The following is a 19,126-nucleotide window of genomic DNA, read 5'->3' as shown; positions in this document are numbered from 1 at the left end:
GTCAGATCTGGGGGTGGGGAAGGGGCTGGAAGAGAAAACACAGAATTTGGGTGTGGGGAAGGGGCTGGAAGAGAAAATAGAGAATTCAGGTGTGGGGAAATGTGGGGTCACCAATAGGGAAGGGGCTGGAAAATACGTAATTCGGGGGCGGGAAAGGGGCAGGAAGAGAGAATTCGGGTGGGGTAGGGGTTGGAAGACAGAACACGGAATTTGGGTGTGGGGAAGGGGCTGAGGCTCAGCTGGTGCAGCCCCCACCAGCCTGTGACATCCCAACCCTGATTCTCTCCTACAAACCCCTCCTGGTCCCTCCCCAGCCTCAAATCCAGGGCTTCAGGAGGAGGGAAGGGAGATTTGGGTGCAACATCAGGAAGGAATTGTTCCCTGGGAGGGTTGGGAGGGGCTGGGATGGAATTCCCAGAGCCCCTGGATCCCTGGCAGTGTCCCAGGCCAGGTGGACAAGGCTTGGAGCCCTGGGGTAGTCAAAGCTGTCCCTGCCCATGAACTGGATGATCTCTAATGTCCCTCCCAACCCAAACCATTCTGGGACAATCCCAGCTGAAATGAAAAGATAAAATAACAGAGAATAAATGAAAAAAAAAAAAAAAACCACAGGGATCCAAAGCAGCTGCTGCAGGAACTTCTGGATTCAAGGGGCCACATCCCAGCAGGCAGCACCAACCCTCAGCTCCTGGCACAGGGACACAGAGGGGATTTGTCTCCTGTCCTTCCCTCCCAATCCCAACCCCATTCCCATTCCTGCCTCATCCCCACACAGATACAGAGTTCATCCCTCTCTCCATGTTCATTTTGACTCCAAATAAACCCCAAATAAACGATTTCCTGTTATCTCCTGCCCCCTCCAATCCCATTCCCAAAGGGTTTCCTGCTCTGGATCATTGTTAACCCCAAAAACTTCACTCCTCCTCAGTGTTCCCACATTATTTATCAGCTCCACGCTCCTCTCCTCTGGTTTTATTTTCTTTTTAACCCCAAAAACTTCACTCCTCCTCAGTGTTCCCACATTATTTATCTGCTCCACGCTCCTCTCCTCTGTTGTTTTTGTTGTTCTTTTTTATCCCCATCATCTCTGATCAGTCTCGCTGCCTTTTCCTCCTCGCCCCAAATTGGAAATCTCTTTTCATGCCACTTCCTTTTACAAATCATGGGGAGCCGAGATTTGCATGACTCCCTCTAATATCCCAATTTGGCTGGAATAACAACGAGCCACCCTCATTATCATTCTGGCTCCAGGCAACTCCAGCTCCAGGTGTGTATTTCTGAGCAGGAGCTTCTGCTGCAAAAACCTCTGAGCTGAAAAAACTCACTGCCGGCTAATGAAGCATCACCCCCCAAAAAATAATTTAACATAAATTAATATTAAAAGTTTTCTGCCTCTCAGTGAAAGCACTTTTGGCCAGGATTTATGGATCTTCCTGCACAGTTTCCAAGTCCCAACTGTTTAGGAGCATATCAGGGGTGGAAAAATGAAAATTCTGGGTGTTAAAGGTGCACTGAACTGTTCATTTCTCCCCCCTCACCAAAAAAAATAAATGCACAAGGCCAACAGTGCTTAGCATGAAATGAAAATTCAGCTTGAAAACTCGAGCTGGGATGGGAGGGAGAGGATTTGGAACATTTATCAGCGTGTGTGACAGGGAGCTGTGGGGCTGGGGACGCTCCCTGCTGCCACTCAAAACATCCAGGGCTGTTTTCCCTGCCCTTCCCACAGCCTGGAGCCTGGAAATCCAGTCAGCAAAGGGCATGGATGGCCCTGGGAGCTGCAGGGGCTGTCCCCAGTGTTCCCCAGTGTCCCCCAGTGTCCCCAGTGTCCCCCAGTGTCCCCAGTGCTGTCACTGGGGCAGGAAGGAGCTGTTGGGTGTCCTGGGATCCCTCTGGTTTCTGGCATTTGGTGATTCCCCATCCCTCCCCAGCCTCAAATCCAGGATGAGGATTCAATATCAGGAAGGAATTGTTCCCTGGGAGGGTTGGGAGGGGCTGGGATGGAATTCCCAGAGCAGCTGTGGCTGCCCCTGGATCAGGATCCCTGGAATGTCCCAGGCCAGGCTGGGCAGGGCTTGGGGCAGCCTGGGACAGTGGGGGGTGTCCCTGCCCATGGACTGGGATGGGCTTTGAGGTCCTGGATCATCCTCTGATCCTGTGACAGCAGGGCACTCCCTCCAGCCATCCCATAGAACGTGGAGCAGGTGTGGATTCACTTCCCAGCCCATCCTGGACCTAAAAATTCCCATCGTGGCAGCCCCAAAACTCCACAAAGGGAAACAAGAAATTCCCATTGTGGCAACCCCAAAACTCCTCCATGAATGGACATAGAAAATTCCTATTTTGGCAGCTCCAAAACTCCACACAGGGACACAAGAAATTCCTGCCTGACCCAAAAAATGGACACACGAAATTCCCATTGTGGCAGCCCTAAAACTCCACAAAAGGACACAAGAAATTCCCATTGTGGCAGCCCCAGAATTCCTCCACACAGGGACATGATATAGAAAATTCCCATTTTGGCAGCCCTAAATCTCCACAAGGGGACAGAAGAAATTCCCATTGTGGCAGCCCCAAAACTCCTCCACAAATGGATACAAGAAATTCGCATTGTGACCCCATCATGGCAACCCCAAAACTCCACAAAGGGAAACAAGAAATTCCCATCGTGGCAACCCCAAAACTCCTCCACAGATGGACACAAGAAATTCCCATTGTGGCAGCCCCAAAATTCCTCCACAGATGGACATAGGAAATTCCTGGCTGACCCCGTCATGGCACCCCCAAAACTCCACAAAGGGAAAAAAGAAATTCCCATCATGGCAGCCCGAAAACTCCTCCACAATTGGACACAGAAAATTCCTGCCTGACCCCATCATGGAAGCCCCAAAACTCCACACAAGGACACAAGAAATTCCCATCATGGCAGCCCCAAAACTCCTCCACAGATGGACATAAAAAATTCCCATTGTGGCAGCCCTAAAACTCCTCCACAAATGGACACAAGAAATTCCCATTGTGGCAACCCCAAAACTCCTCCACGAATGGACATAGGAAATTCCTGCCTGACCCCATTGTGGCAGCCCCAAAACTCCAAATGGATCTAAAAATTCCCATTTTGGCAGCCCCAAAACTCCACAAGGGGACACAAGAAATTCCCATTGTGGCAGCCCCAGAATTCCTCCACACAGGGACATGATATAGAAAATTCCCATTGTGGCAGCCCCAAAACCCTACAAAGGGACAGAAGAAATTCCTGCCTGACCCCCTTGTGGCAGCCCCATCCTCCTGAAGGCCAAAGGAGTTTCCCCAGAAGGGTCAGAGCTGCCCAAACCCCAAATGTTCCCCTCAGCTGGGGCTGGTGGCCCTGCAGGGGTGGGAATGGCAGGAATTCTGCACCAGGAGAAGTCCCAGAGCTGGAATTCCCAAAGAAACCAGGAATGTGCAGCAATCAGTAAAACCAGGACGTGCTGAGGGCATCAGGAGATTGGGAAAAAAAGCAGCCAAGTGATGTAAAATCAGAACATTTTGATCCTTTGGCTGAGAGAGAATAAAACCAGCACTGAAGGGTCTCCCTGCTCACCCTCTGCTGCTGCTCTGCGCGGCCACAGCTCAAATCAGGGGGTTAAAATGGGAGAAAAATGAGGAATTAGAGCTCCCAGTTCCCGTCCTCTCCTTGTTAGCAGCTCAAAGGTCTCACCACCTCACAGAGGTCAGGAAATGGAATTTATTTGGAAATTCCGTTTTCTGACCTCGAGAAAAATCTCTCTGGTTTCCTGCATTTCTTTGCACAGGGGAGTAAAACCCATGAAATATTGAGCAGGGCAGACACTCCATTAAAAAAAAAAAAGAAAAAAGAAAAAAAAGGAAAAAAAAAAAAGAAAAAAGGAAAAAAAAGGAAAAAAAGGGGAAAAAAAAGGGGAAAAAACAGGGAAAAAAAGGGAAAAAAAAGGAAAAAGTTAAAAAAAGAAAAAAGAAAAAAGAGGAAAAAATAAAAGAAAAAAGAAAAAAGGAAAAAAAGGAAAAAAAAGGAAAAAAGGGGAAAAAAGGGGAAAAAAGGAAATAAAGAAAAAAAAAGGAAAACAAAAGAAAAAAAAAAAGGGGAAAAATAAGGAAAAAAAAGAAAAAAAAAGGAAAAAGAGAAAAAAAAAGAAAGAAAGAAAAAGGAGTGATTCCAAAATATCAAATAAAATTGAAACACTCCTCCTGACAAATATTTAAAGTCAAATCGCTCCCACATCGGAATAATAAAACTCAAAACTAAACAGGAACATCCAAACCCAGTGTTTTGACACGACTGAGAGGAAACAAGTTGACACGAATCATTCACAGCTCCTCCATCAAATATTATTCATACAGGGGGCAGATTTTGACAAAATTTTTCTGAGGGAGAAAAAAATGTGGCAGCAGGAATTTTTTTGCAGAGCTCTCTGGCTCGATTTTAGGGCAAAATGAGGATTTTTTGGAGCTGCCAGCAAGTCAAACTCCAATTTCTGGAGGGGAGGGATTTCTGAGACTGAGGAAACCCCACAAATGTTGCCCCCAGTTAGGAAATATTTTATCTCATGCACAGGATTTTGTACTTAAATGAACTTTAATTCATTAAAGCTCACGGTGTCAGGCAGGAATTTGGGAGAATCAAGAGCATTTTTGTTTCCTTTTAGTTTTCTGCCTCCCAGAATGGATAAAAATGAGATTCTCCTATTCCAGCCCAAAGGATTCCCTGGTTCTGGAAGGGGTTGAATAGGGTGGGCTTTTTTCCCAACCCAAACCAGTCTGGCATTCCCTGAGTGAGGAGAAAAAAATCGGATCTAAAGAGGAAATACAGCAAGGAGGGGATGAACTAAAAGGAAAAAAGCTCTTCCTGCCTCTCCCTCCCACCTGAAACCCCCAGAGCAGAGTCAGCCCAGCCCTGAGCCTGGTTCTGGTGGGACCAGCACCACACCCAGCCCTGCCCTGAGCTTTGCCCAGGCTGTCCTGGGTTGTACAAAGTATTTATCCCATCCCCATCCCCATGAGCTGCTGGAACCAGGTGGGGCAGTGTTTTCCCAGGCCCCTCCTTTGGGCTCTTCTGCTCATGGCCCATCAATGCCTTGCCCAGGACTCACAGGGAACTCCCTCCAGGAGCTCTCTCTGTTTAATGGGCCATCAAGGAGCCACTGCACGACTCCTCATCCCATTGGGAGATGCTCCCAATGCCCAGGGGGAGGAGCCAAGCATTCCCACCTGGAGAGAATCTGGGATTTGGGACAGGACAAGCAGCCCTGAGCCACTGGATTCCCAGAGGAGCAGAGCTCCCAGACCTTTCTGTGGGATCACTGCTTCAGGAAGAGCCCCTCACCTGGACTGCTCCCCCCACCCTGCTCAGGGTGTGTTCTGACTCTGGCAGTGCTCCTTTGTGTTATTGCATTGATTTTATTTTACTTTTTTACCTTTCTTCTTATTAAATTATATCTCTGACTTGGAGCCTCTCACTGGTTTTGATTTCAAACCACAACACAGGACCCTGGCAGAGCTGAGCTCAGCTCAGCACCAGCCCAAAGCCTCCACAGCTCCTGGTTGGTGACAAACTCAACCCACCTAAAGTTCACAGGTAATTTAATGGGAAAGCAGAGCAGGAGGAGAGCTGATTAACCACTAATTAGAATATTAAATATGTAAATGAGCAGCTGAGGATGGGAGTTCCATATTGGAGGTGCCATAAAATTCCTGATTTTTTTTATTCTTGGATTATTGTTTGATGGGGAGGGGGTTTTTTGGTCTCCTAAAAAAAGGGATTTGTTTTTTTAAAGTGTTTTTTTTCTGCTGGGATGTTGTAGGGATGGAAACCCTGACAGAGCCCAGCTCCAACGATTTGGGGGGGAAAAAGAGATGCAAAACCCAAAATAAATAAACCCAAGGCTGGATTTCTACATGGATAATTAACAAAGGAGCTGCAGGAAGCAGCAGAACAAAGTTTGGAAAATAAAACTTATTTCTTCTGCTGGTGAACTGGAGTTTATTCCAAGCAAAAAAAAAAAGCATAAAAACAAATCAATTGTATCAATTCCCACAGGAAGATGAAAAAGTTTGATTAAAAGCACCAAGGGCAGGGGAGGAAATGTCCAGCTCCAGCCCTGCAGAGCTCCCTGAGCCTCTTTAGCTGAATTCCAGCCTTGGACAATAAACAGCTTTTCATCATCCCCTGCCGCACCAAGGGGGGCTCAGGGCACAGACCTGACTCAGCTCCTGCCCAATTCCAGCAGAAATCCAAATTAAATGAGTCTGGGAGTGCCCAGAAATTCGGGGTTTTAATTTGAAACTCTCGTTTTCTATTAAAACAATACGACACTGAATTAATATTTGGCTTTGTCCTGTTTTTTTCTGTATTTTTGTTTTTTTTTTTTTTTTTTACTTTTTAATGTTTCTGTGCTGACCACAAGAATTTATAAAATTAATTCACTTTTATGCCATTGCCTGGAATAAACTCTGCTTCTATCAGCTGAGATTCTCAACTTTTTTCTCAATAACACATCTGAAATGGCAACAGGACCCTCACCCAGCAGGATGGGAGGGGAAATATTGTATTTACTGTCTCTTTTTCCTGGTTGTTTTTTTTTTTTTTTTTTTGTTTTTTTTTTTTTTTTTTTTGGGGGGGGGGTGTTTCTGTTTGTTTTCCCCTCCAAAAGCTGGAAATTTAATCCATTTAATTTAAGGAAAAAAAAAAAAAAAAAAAAAAAAAACAACAAAAAAAACCCCCAAAATAATCCTGCAGAACTTTGATTTATTTCTAGAAACTCCCTTTTCTCCCAAACTCCTGAACTCAGCTCGTCCCTGAACCTTTGGAAAAATGGGAATTTGGGGAGGGACGAGCCCTGAACCTTTGGAAAAAATGGGAATTTGGGGAGGGAAGAGCCTTGACCCTTTGAAAAAAGGAGAATTTGGGGAGGGAGGAACCCTGATAGTTTGGAAAAAAGGGGAACTGGGAGGGAGGAGCCTTGACCCTTTGGAAAAAAGGAGAATTTGGTGAAGGAAGAGCCCTGATCCTTTAGAAAAAATGGGAATTTGGGGAGGGAGGAGCCCTGAACCTTTGGGAAAAAGGAGAATTCAGGGAAGGAGGAACCTTGATCCTTTAGAAAAAAGGATAATTTGGGAGGGAAGAGCCCTGATCCTTTGGGGAAAAAAAGAGGAATTTGGGGAGAGGAGCCCTGATCCTTTGGAAAAAAGGGAAACTGGGAGGGAGGAGCTTTGAAACTTTGGAAAAAAAGAGTAATTTGGGGAAGGAGGAGCCCTGAACCTTTGGAAAAATGGAGAATTTGGGGAGGGAGGAACCTTGATCCTTTGGAAAAAATGGAGAATTTGGGGAAGAAGGAGCCCTGATCCTTTAGAAAAAAGGATAATTTGGGAGGGAAGATCCCTGATCCTTTGGAAAAAAGAGGAATTTGGGGAAGGAGGAGCCCTGATCCTTGGGAAAAAGGCAAATTTAGGGAGAGAGGAACCCCGAACCTTTGGAAAAAAAGAAAATTTGGGAGGGAAGAGCGTGGATTTACCTTCGTAGGTGGCCTTGAAGCCCAGCAGGTTGCTGACACTGTCGGTCTGGAAGAGGAGCCACATCTGGTGCTGGGTGCTCACTATGAGGTCGGGGACCGTGGTGCCCGTCAGGCTGCAAAAATAACAACAAAAACAACAAATCAACAGCCTCAAAGTGGCCTCAGCTCCAAACACCCCCAAATAAAGGAGCAGGGAAAATGCTAAATTGTTATAAATTATTATAAATTATACAGTTGGCTTTGGGCAAATATTAATGTGAATATTAGATGTATATATATTATATTATTATATATTATATTGTACGGGATATATTGAATATTATATTGTACAGGATTCGGTTTTATTAATAGAGTTTAGAAAGATAATAAATGTATATTTTTATATATGATATTGCATGGGATATATTGACTATTATATTGTACAGGATCCTGTTTTATTAAAACAGGATTATGTTTTATTTTATTATTCTGTTATAAATGATTATAAATTATACAGTTGGCTTTTGGCAAATATTAATGTGAATATTATATTATTATATATTATATTATTATATATTATATTATTATATATTATATTATTATATATTATATTGTATGGGATATATTGAATATTATGTTGTACAGGATCCTGTTTTATTAATAGAGTTTAGAAAGATAATAAAATGTATCTTTTTATATATTATATTGTACAGGATATATTGAATATTATATTGTACAGGATTCCATTTTATTAATAGAGTTTAGAAAGATAATAAATGTATATTTTTATATATTATATTGTACGGGATATATTGAATATTATATTGTACAGGATCCTGTTTTATTAAAACAGGATTATGTTTTATTTTATTATTCTGTTATAAATGATTATAAATTATACAGTTGGCTTTTGGCAAATATTAATGTGAATATTAGATGTATATATATTATATGTATATATATTATATTATTATATATTACATTATTATATATTATATTGTATGGGATATATTGAATATTATATTGTACAGGATTCCGTTTTATTAATAGAGTTTAGAAAGATAATAAATGTATCTTTTTATATATTATATTGTATGGGATATATTGAATATTATATTGTACAGGATTCTGTTTTATTAAAACAGAATTATGTTTTATTATTCTGTTATAAATGATTATAAATTATACAGTTGGCTTTGGGCAAATATTAATGTGAATATTATATTATTATATATTATATTATTATATATTATATTGTATGGGATATATTGAATATTATATTGCATAGGATTCTGTTTTATTAATAGAGCTTAGAAAGATAATAAATGTATATTTTTATATATTATATTGTACGGGATATATTGAATATTATATTGTACAGGATTCTGTTTTATTAATAGAGTTTAGAAAGATAATAAAATGTATATTTTTTTTTATTGTACCTGAAGTTTAACAGTAAAAAGACTGGGAGTTTTTTTGGAGTTTTTTATTTTTCTTTTTGTAACATCTAAACTGACCAAGCCAGAAGATACTGGGGAGGGTCATCACAGTGTAACTCTGCATAAAGACTCCTAAATTTCTGGGGTTTTTAATTAAAATGAAAATAACAAAAAAAACCAAAAAAACCAAAACCAAAAAAACCCCCAAACAAACAAACAAACAAAAAAAACCCAAACAAACAAACAAACAAAAACAAAACAAAAAAACCAAACAAAAAACCACCAAAAAAAACCAAAATCAAAAAATAAAACAAACAAACAAACAAAAAACCAAAACAAACAAACAAACAAAACCCCAAAAAAACCCCCCAAAAACCCCCACAAACTCAAGAAAAAGATTTATAAATCTTTATAAACCACCCACAAATAAATTTATCGGATAAGGTGATTGGGGATATTGAAACAGATAAAAACTCTAATATTTTGAATCATGCATTAATATCTATTGAATATGTAACAAAACAACCCTTAAAACACAATATTTGAAAGAGTAAAGGTGTGTTTTCTGCTGAGTTACCCCAGATGGAACTTTTACCTTTTTATCTCCCAATTCTCTATTTTTAATTTTTTATTAAACTTAAAAAATTTCTCTAAAAGAGCAAAACCCGTTTTTTTACAAACCTAATTAAGAATCACCCCCCCAAAAAATCTGTTTTTTGTTTTCTTTTCAAGCCTGATGAAAACAGTCTCATATTCTGTGTTTTGCCCCCACAATGAATCTCGGAGTGTGCAATAATTCCAATTCACTGCTGTTACTGGACCAGAGCACCCAGCAGCAAAAGGAATCGTTTTCCAGCTCACTGGGGCAAAACATCAGCAAACAAATAAAAATTCCCAGAAGCCAAACCGTGCCCTGAGTGACTGAATCCTCTCAACTGCCCTGGCAGCACTTTATGGCAATACAAAAAAAAATTATAAAAAAATTACTTTCCACTTTCCACCCATTCCCTGCTCTGTTTGTGCCCTGAGAGAAGTTTCTAAAAGGATCTAAAAAAAGCAAAAAAAGCACTCAGGAGACAAAAAAAAAAAAATCTGCGAGGAGTGGCACAAATCCAGCAGGATCAGCATCCTCCCAGGAGGGAAATATCACTGATCTCCCCCTATTAATGAGCCTCGTTCAAACCTCTGGGATTAATCCCCTCGCTGGGGTTCAGAGCAGCTTTTTAGAGCTTTATCCCCCACCCACAGCAGCGTCTTTTTGCACATTTTTTTTTTTGTGCTCCCTCCTTTCCCTTGTGCTCCTGGGAGCAGGAACAGTGTTTGTGTGGGCAGGGTGATTATTCCAGGAGCTGCTGTGGTTAATGTTGTGATTATCCTGTTTGAGCTGAGGCATTGTCTGCCAGGAGTTCACACACCAGGAGCAAGTGGAGAGGGGTGAAAAGGGTTTGTTTCTTTTTTAAATCTTTCCTGAAGTGTTTTAATAAATCCAAATTCATCCCCTGGTGTTCAGGCCCCAGGTACAACAGCAGCACTTGGAAAGCTCCTGGATAAAAATCAGCAGGGGAGGGGCAGGGAATTGCTGGAGCAAGGCCAGAGGAGGGATGGGGAGTGGAGAAAGGGAGAGTTGGGAATGTTCAGCCTGGAGAGGAGAAGGTGGAGTGGAGCCCTCAGAGCACCTTGTCCAGTGCCAGGACAAGGGGGAATGGCTTCAGACTGGAAAAGGGGAGAACTGGGATGAAATTCCTGGCTGTGAGGCTCAGGGTGCCCAGAAAAGCTTTGGCTGCCCCTGGAAAAGTCCCAGGCCAGGCTGGGTAGGGCTGGGAGCAGCCTGGGGCAGTGGGAGGTGTCCCTGCCATGGCTGGGGTGGCTCTGGGTGGGCTTTGAGCTCCTTCTGCCCCAAACCATTCCAGGGCTCTGTGACAGCTCCAGGGGCTGTGTCACTCGCCCAGCACAGGTGACATTAACTCTGCTCCCTGCACAGTGCCAGCTCCTCCCCAGGGCTGGGAGCTCAGGGAATGGGGATCACTCTGCACACCACAGGCCCCAGGGACAGGGACAGGACATTAACTCTGCTCCCTGCACAGTGCCAGCTCCTCCCCAGGGCTGGGATCCCAGGGAACTGAGATCACTCTGCACACCACAGACCCCAGGGACAGGGACAGGGACAGGGACAGAGACAGCAACCACTGCTCAGCCCCTCCTGGAACCCCAGGTGAGCTTTTCCCTGCAGTCCCAACCCCAGCCCTGCCCCAGCCTCTGCTCCGTGATTGCTCTGATCTCATTGATCTGATTTTATTGATCTCAAGGTGCTGCTAAACAAAGAAGTGATCTTGTTTCAGAGCCTGTTCTGCATCCCAGAGATGCTCAGCAGTGTTATTGTTGATTCTCAGTTTATTTATTGAAGCAGCAGCCAGGCAGGAATGAGGAACACTCCAAGAGGGAAAACCTCCAGCAAAAGGTGCTTCAAAGCTTTCTGCACCCTTTGCCACCCCACTGATTGATTTGGGTGCTCGTTACCTCAGGAAATCAAACCCCTTGTGCCAGGCAGGGAGCTCAGCCCGACAATCTGCTCTGTTCCCGTTTTCCAGGGATGGGAACGAGCCTGGGAACAAATGGTCCTGCCCAGCCCCCTTTGGGATGGAACTGCTGCTGTGCTGCTCCACTCAAGAGCATCCCTTGATTGCAAAGGCAGCAGGGCTGAGCTCCTCAACAGCCAAGGAGGAGTGAAGAGCAGGAAGAAAAATTGGAATTATTGCCTTTGACGGGAGTTTCTGCATTTTGATTCTTCTCAAGAAAGGTCGTTTTGTATCCAGCTATTATTCCTGTGAATCCAGGGCAGAAAACTCTGGGAGAAAAGTGATCCATGCACCGTGGTCTTCACACCTCTCTCTCATTTCATTATTTTTCAATTAACCCTCCCAGATTATTAACAACAATAACAACAACAAAAATTCCCTGGAAGAATTAGCACCAGGAATTTACTGGGCAAAGATTCCAGTTATTGCACCTCGCTCAGTCACAGAGATTCCAAATTTGCATCAGCAAAGTGCTGAGGAGAGAACAGAGAGTGGGGAAAAAAACACATGGAATGATTAAAATCCAGTGGAAGGAAAATCTTGGTAGGTTTTAGGCAAAGGAGAAGGGATGGGATGGGAAATGATGTCAGGAATTTCTTCCAAACTGGTTGGGATTTGCAGGGACACCTGAATTCCACCTGTGCAATCATCAACCTTCACATTCCAGGCTGGGCTTCCTGAGCAAAGATCACCCCTGAAACAAAATCTCAGGGGAAAAAAAAAAAAGATGTTTGGGAAAGACAAGGAAATGTTGATATGTGGAAATGGAGTGGGGGGAAAAAACAAGAGGAAGAAGGAACAAAATACAAAGAATTTCTCCATTAGTTGCCAGAGCACAACAGCTTTGCTGGAGTCGGTTCTGCAGAGGCCTGGAGGGACAGCAGGACCATCTGCACATTCCCTGTGCTGAAGAAACCTCCACTGAACATCAGATTCGCAAGTAAAGGATGTAAAAATCCCAAATCCCAGCCTGGAAGAAGCTTCGTTCCCCCAAATGCACCCTGGGTGTGAAATGCCACTCCCAGATCCTGCATTTACAGCCACAAACGATGGCACCGAGTGATGCCTTAAGTTTTATCTCTCATGTATTTCAGGTTCTGTGGTGCCCAGGGGGGCAGCTCTGAGCTCACAGTCAGTGTCACTCAGCTCTGCACACAGCAGGGACACAAAACAAATCCTTTTCCTGCTGCACACCAAGGACAACTGGGACAAGTGTTCAGGCCCAAAAGCACAAACAAGGGAGAAAACAAGAAAGATGGGACTTCATAACCTGGAGCTGGAATTGGACAATTAAACCCCAATATGCAAATGGACCAAAACTTATCAAAGTGTGAGACCTCATGACCATTTGTCCATTTCGTGCCCATTTCGTGCCCATTTTGTGACCATTTCGTGTCCATTTTGTGACCATTTCAAGTCCATTTTGTGACCATTTCGTGCCCATTTTGTGACCATTTCAAGTCCATTTTGTGACCATTTAAAGTCCATTTTGTGCCCATTTTGTGATCATTTTGGGTGTAGCCCTGGCCAGGCTCTTGTCCTGCCCAAGGTGGATCCTTACAGGCCGTTCAATAAATATTTATTTTATTCTCAGCTCTGTCCAGTCTCTGTTCCAGCTCAGCCTTCCCAAGATATCAGGAAATCCAAACAGCTCCTGGTGCTTTCCCTGTTTTATCCCAACTTTTCTCATCCCCCTGGAGACCCTCAACCTCTCCCCAAGGACTCAGGAAGCACTGAGGGGTGAATTTCCTGAAAGTGACGACCAACCCCAAAAAACCACCGCGTTTATCTCCTACATCCCAACCCCGCAGCTCCACCTGGAATTAAATCCCAGGAATTGTTTGTTACTCACACATAAAGCACGGATTTCTGGTCCCCGACCTGCCCTCCGTCCCCCACGGTCAGCGTGTCGTAGCCGCGCTCCAGCTCGAACTCCTCGAAGGTGAGTTTGATCACCTGGATAAAGAACACGATAAATGGATTAACGCCAAAGCCGGCCCTGCGCAGGGAGCCCGGGGCAGAGAGCAAGAGCATCCCAATCTCCAGGACATCCCCAAAAGTTTGGTGATTTTTTTTAAAATTTATTATTATTATTATTATTATCATCATCATCATTATCATTATCATTATTATTATTTTATTTTTATTATTATTCTTTGTATGTTTGTTTGTTTTTAATTTCTTTATTATTATTTTCAAGATTTTTTTGGTTTTTTGGGTTTTGTTGGTTTTTGGTGGGGTTTTTTTTTTGTGGGTTTTTCTTGTTATTTGATTTTTTGTGGGTTTTTTATTATTATTCTTTGTTGGGTTTTGGTGGGTTTTTTTGTGGGGTTTTTTGTGGGTTTTTTTCTTGTTTGATTTTTTGTGGTTTTTTTGTTTTGGTTTTTTTTCTTGGTTTTTGATTTTTTTTTTCTTTTTTGTGGGTTTTTTTTGTTGTTTGATTTTTGTGGGTTTTCTTTTGGTTTTGTTTTTTGTTTTTTGTTTTTTTTTTTTTTTTTTTTTTGTTGGTTTTTCGTGTGGTTTTTTGTGGGTCTTTTGGTTGTTTGATTTCTTGTGGGTTTTTTTGCTTTGTTTTTTGGTTTTTTTTTTTTGTGGATTTTTTTTGATTTTTTGGGGGTTTTTTTGTTGGTTTTTCGTGGAGTTTTTTTGTGGGTTTTTTGTGGGTTTTTTTGTTCTTGTTTGATTTTTTTGTGGGTTTTTTTTTGTTTTTGTTTTTCGTTGGTTTTTAGTGGTTTTTATTGGGGGGGGTTTTGTGGGTTTTTTGGTTGTTCGATTTTTTGTGGGGTTTTTGTTTGTTTGTTTGTTTTTGTTTTTTTGTTGGTTTTTAGGGGTTTTTGTGGGGTTTTTTGTGGGGTTTTTGGTTGTTTGATTTTTTTTTTTTTTTTTTTTTTGTTGGGTTTTTGTTTTGTTTTGGTTTGGTTTTGGTTTTTTGTTGTTGTTGTTGTTTTTTGGTTTTTTATTGTTTTTTACAGGATTTTTTGGCGGTGCTTTGAATCCCCTCCACTTTATCTCCTGCTGGCCCAGCTGACCTCAGTGATATCAATATTTGTTTGCTGAGACCTCCCTTGTGCCTTTTCCCACCTTTTCCCACCCCAAAGCTGCAATTCCAGAGCTGCATTTGGATTTTTCTTCGTGGCTCAGGAGATTCTCCTGCCCCGTGGGCAGAGCAGGAGAGGATTTATAGATTTATGGGAATTATCATGGAATTATCCTCAGCATCACCCAGGCCCTGCTTCACCATCCTGGGGCTTTGGGGGGAAAAAACTCCTCTTTTCACAACACCTGAAATCCCTAAATTTAATTTTCTGTGCGTCGAAAAATAACTGTGTTCATCTGGAGAAGAGAAAACACGAGGACAGCTCAGCCTGAGCTGAATAAACACCATTTTTTTGGTTTGAATTTCGAGGAGTTTTTTATCCCCCTGAGAATCCACAGCTGCTCAAGTTTTGCAGGAGATGCTGCTCATAAAAACAAGGACAAGAGGAAGGTTTGGGGATTTCCTTGCCCCAAATTGGGGTTGGAAAATGGTCCTGGGCACTCCCCTGGCTCCTTCTCCTTCTTGATTTTTGATGATTTTTGTGTCGTGTGGAGCAGCTGAAAGAAGCACCAACCCCCATTGTGGTGGTTCCATCCCTGTTCCCAGGTTTTTTCCCTCCTGTTTCACCCAATTTTGGATTTTTTCAGCCTCTCTGCATCGTTTAGGAGCAGAACTCCCACAGTTGTGCTCCGAGGCTGCTTTGGGAATTTCTGCTTTTCAAATCCAATTTAAGGGGCAGAGTCCTTAGCCCAGCCTGGGACAGACTGAACAAACAGAGAAAGAAAAGATTAATTAAATTAAAGGAGAATTTCACATCTCCCATCAGCAGAAATCAATGGAGTTTTTGTTTCTTGGACTCTTTACCAAAACCAGTCAGATGCACGAGACCTTTGTAAATACCTTCGATTTCCTGACTTTTATCAGATGGAACCACCACAATGTGGGTTGATGTTTCTTTCAGCTGCTCCACACGACACAAAAATCATCAAAAATCAAGGAGGGGAAGGAGCCAGGGGAGTGCCCAGGACCATTTTCCAACCCCAATTTGGGGCAAGGAAATCCCCAAACCTTCCTCTTGTCCTTGTTTTTTTGAGCAGCATCTCCTGCAAAACTTTGGGGATAAAACCCCCAAAATTCAACCCAAAGGTTAAAAAAAAAATGGTGTTTATTCCGTTCAGGCTGAGTTGTCCTCGTGTTTTCTCTTCTCCAGATGAACACAGTTATTTTTCAACGCACAGAAAATTAAATTTAGAGATTTCAGCTGTTGTGAAAAGAGGTTTTTCCCCCCAAAGCCCCAGGATGGTGAATCAGGGGCCTGGGTGATGCTTCAGACAACTTTAATTCGGTGTCTAGTACCCAAATATTAACCTGTGCAGGCCACAAAAGCATGAAATCCTGGAATAATGTAATTATTATTATGGCACACACCATTACTTCAAGCAGCCACTCAAGGAGCTGCATCCTGAGCAGTCTGACCCTAATTAAACAACTAATTACACCCCAGCACACTCAAGACTGCAACCTCGTGCCACAAGAGTTGGATGCTGAATGTTGTATTTATTTACCCATTTTCATGGGTTTTTTTTTGTTGTTCTGAAAGATGAAATTTAATCCATTTAATTTAATTATTTAATGGTTTGTTAAACCAGCCGGAGAGAACCCCAGACTTGGAGCTGCTGAAGTGACAGGGAACAATCAGCAAAAGGCAGGAAAATGGGATTGGGGCTCCTGGTTCCAAAGTGATCGGGAGTTCAGTCACATTCCCAGGAGGAAAAATCCACAATAATTCTCTCCAGGAGAAGAGCAGCTCGTGCAGTTCTAACCTGAGGCTTTACAAGCACATTCCTCATTTCCCTCCTCCCCAAAATCCAGAATTTCCCCCTCCACTGGGGATAAATCATCCCCTGGAGGGGCTTTTCTCCCTCCATCAACTTGGACATGGATTTTTTTTTTTTTTGGCTCCAGGTGGGAATAACCCCAGGAGAAACCTCAACCAGCAACATCCATTATGTCAAAAAGGGCCAGAAATAGCTTTTTATGCAAATCCCCCAATTATCACATGCATTTCTCAGCTCCCCAGTGATTTATTTTCCCACTGTGGTTGGAATTAATTCCCAGGGCACCAAGGCCTAGCTAAAAAAAAATATAAATCTGAATATCCCCCAAATAGATTTGCTGCACAGGAAATAATTCAGATTTGTCAGTGAGGAGGATTCAGCCCTAAGGATGCAAAATTCCCACAAATTGGAGGGGATTTGGGGGCTCAGTGGAACTCAGGCTCTTTGCCAAAGACAGAGCAGAGGAATTGCAAATGAGTCCTAAATTCAGCTCCTGCTTTTCCCAAAGCTCCAGGAACAGGCCCTGATCCAAAGGCCACTGGAGGCAACTCCAGCAGCTCCAGCTCAGGCCCAAAATACTCCAGAATTCCCAAGTGTTGGGGGTTAGATTTGCTCCTTTTTTACTTTAAAGAATTTTTCCCCGTAAGTTACCAAGGAGACCAAGTGTTGGATACTTAAGAGTACTTGACCAAAACAAAGAGGTGGCCAAAGCTTGGCTGGGGAGATTTTTCTTTATTTGTTGTAACTTTAGAAGGGAGGGGTAACTGCCTTCTCTGATAACAAACCAGCTGTTAAAACTGGGTGGGGTTTTGTTTCTTATCTCTGTTCATACTTCCACTACCCCCATGGGAATATCTTCTGTTAATGGGCCATTAAAGCTCACCAATGGCATTTCATCATCCCACTGTGAGATGCTCCACCCAGGGAGAAGGAGCCAAACCATTTCCACCCGGATAAAAAGGAGCCACAGGTGTCCCCAGGCACTCTGGTGTTCCCACGGGACTCCCAAAGGAAGACTGGACACATTTCAGGACCCTTTGGCTCCACAGGCCCATCTCTGCTTCCAACAGGACACCTCTGCCACTCCAGGAGGGCTGACTTTGGGCTGTTTCCAGCACCCTGAACCAACAGAGCATCAGGTTGTATTTCTGACTCTGTCGGGGTTTTTTGGGATTCCCTGTTTGTTTGTTTGCTTATTCTTTTGTACTACAGCATTTGTATTTTTAATATCCCTAGTGAAGAACTGCTAGAGCTATTCCCAAAGTCTTTGCCTGACAGCCTTTTAATTGCAAATTTATAATAATTTGAAAAAGGGAAGGGGGGCCTTGCATTCCAAGGGAGACTCCAATCTCCCTTGGCAGATCCCTGTCTGTCCAAACCAAGACACCAAGGATTTTACAGGCATTGGAAATCATCCCTCAGTCATTCATCCCTCAGCCAGGCTGGGGATGGGAAATGCTGGAATTATCCCTGAGGGGTGAGCAGGGAGAGCTGTGACCTTCCCAAAGGAGTTGAGGCTTTTCTCCCAACCCTCCCAACTGCTCCAGGAGAGCTTTTCCCAACCTGGACATTGAACTTCCAGCATGAAACACCTAAAACCCAAAAAAACCCTTTGTAAACTGCCATTATTAATGGAGTTAATTATGACTGTGATTTTCAAGGCAATGGGATCTCCTCTCACAGCTCACAAACACTGCAGATCTCACCAATCCATATTTCAGTGTATGATGGGGCAGTCCTTTCCTCCCTGTAAATGACACTGAATCACCTAAACACCCAAAAAACCCCTTCAAAAACTGATATTAGTTAATTAAATTAATTAACACTATTTCTCATTTCCAAGGCACAGGCAATGGGATCTCCTCTCACAGCTCACAAACACTGATTTCACCAATCCATATTTCAGTGTGTGATGGGGCAGCCCCCGGAGCAGAACCTGCAGTTCCTTGTGCTGTGGAAATCTCTGATCTGAGTTGGGAAATATTAAAATTAATGGATTTGTCCAATTCCAATCCCCTTTATGATTCAGGAAAGGCTCAGGACAAGCAGGAAGAGCTGTGGCCTTTCCCACAGGGGTTGGTGCTTCAGGAGAGGCTTTTCCTCCCAGTAAACGACACTGAATCACCTAAACCCAAAAAACCCTTCAAAAACTGACATTAAATAATTAAACTAATTTAAAGTATTTATTATTTCCAAGGAAAAAAATTAATGGGATCTCCTCTCACAGCTCACAAACACTGATTTCACCAATCCATATTTCAGTGTATGATGAGCAGAACCTGCAGTTCCTTGTGCTGTGGGAATCTCTGATCTGAGTTTGGAGATAAATGATCGACCAATTGAATGGACTTGACCAATTCCAGTGGATTTGACCTTGAAATGAATTGATTTGACCCATTCCAATCCCTTTTATGACTCAGGAAAGGATCAGGACTCGCAGATTCCGTGTTTGTTGTGACTCAGGTTTCAGAGCTGAGAAAACCAACCAGGGGAGGAGGAGAAACTTCCTCCAAGCAGGAATTCCCATGGAAAATCCAGACAGCTCTGCACAGGAAGGGCAGAGGAGCAGCTCCTCCTGTCACACTGCTGAGAGAAAAGCAGGAAAACTCTGGGCACGACACTGGCACTAAAGCAAAGGCACAGAGGTGAAGATTAGACCTGAATATTCACCACAAAGGGGTCAGTGGAACACTGGGCACAGCCCAGGGCTGTATTTCCCTCATGATTT

General features: G+C 43.1%; 1 protein-coding gene across 1 annotated transcript in view; it reads right to left on the bottom strand.

The window, feature by feature from the left end:
- Positions 1-19,126, bottom strand: part of CSMD2 (CUB and Sushi multiple domains 2) — a gene marked incomplete at both ends in the record, with an annotated part of 295,395 nt that overhangs the window by 116,349 nt on the left and 159,920 nt on the right. Inside the window, 2 exon segments of the mRNA XM_083879352.1 lie at positions 7,530-7,642; positions 13,376-13,479. Of these exon segments, the coding sequence (XP_083735478.1) occupies positions 7,530-7,642; positions 13,376-13,479 (217 nt within the window).

The sequence above is a fragment of the Zosterops lateralis genome (assembly GCF_965231275.1).
Source record: "Zosterops lateralis genome assembly, chromosome: 28".
Taxonomy (NCBI): Eukaryota; Metazoa; Chordata; class Aves; order Passeriformes; family Zosteropidae; genus Zosterops; species Zosterops lateralis.
This window is presented reverse-complemented; position numbering and strand designations above follow the sequence as displayed.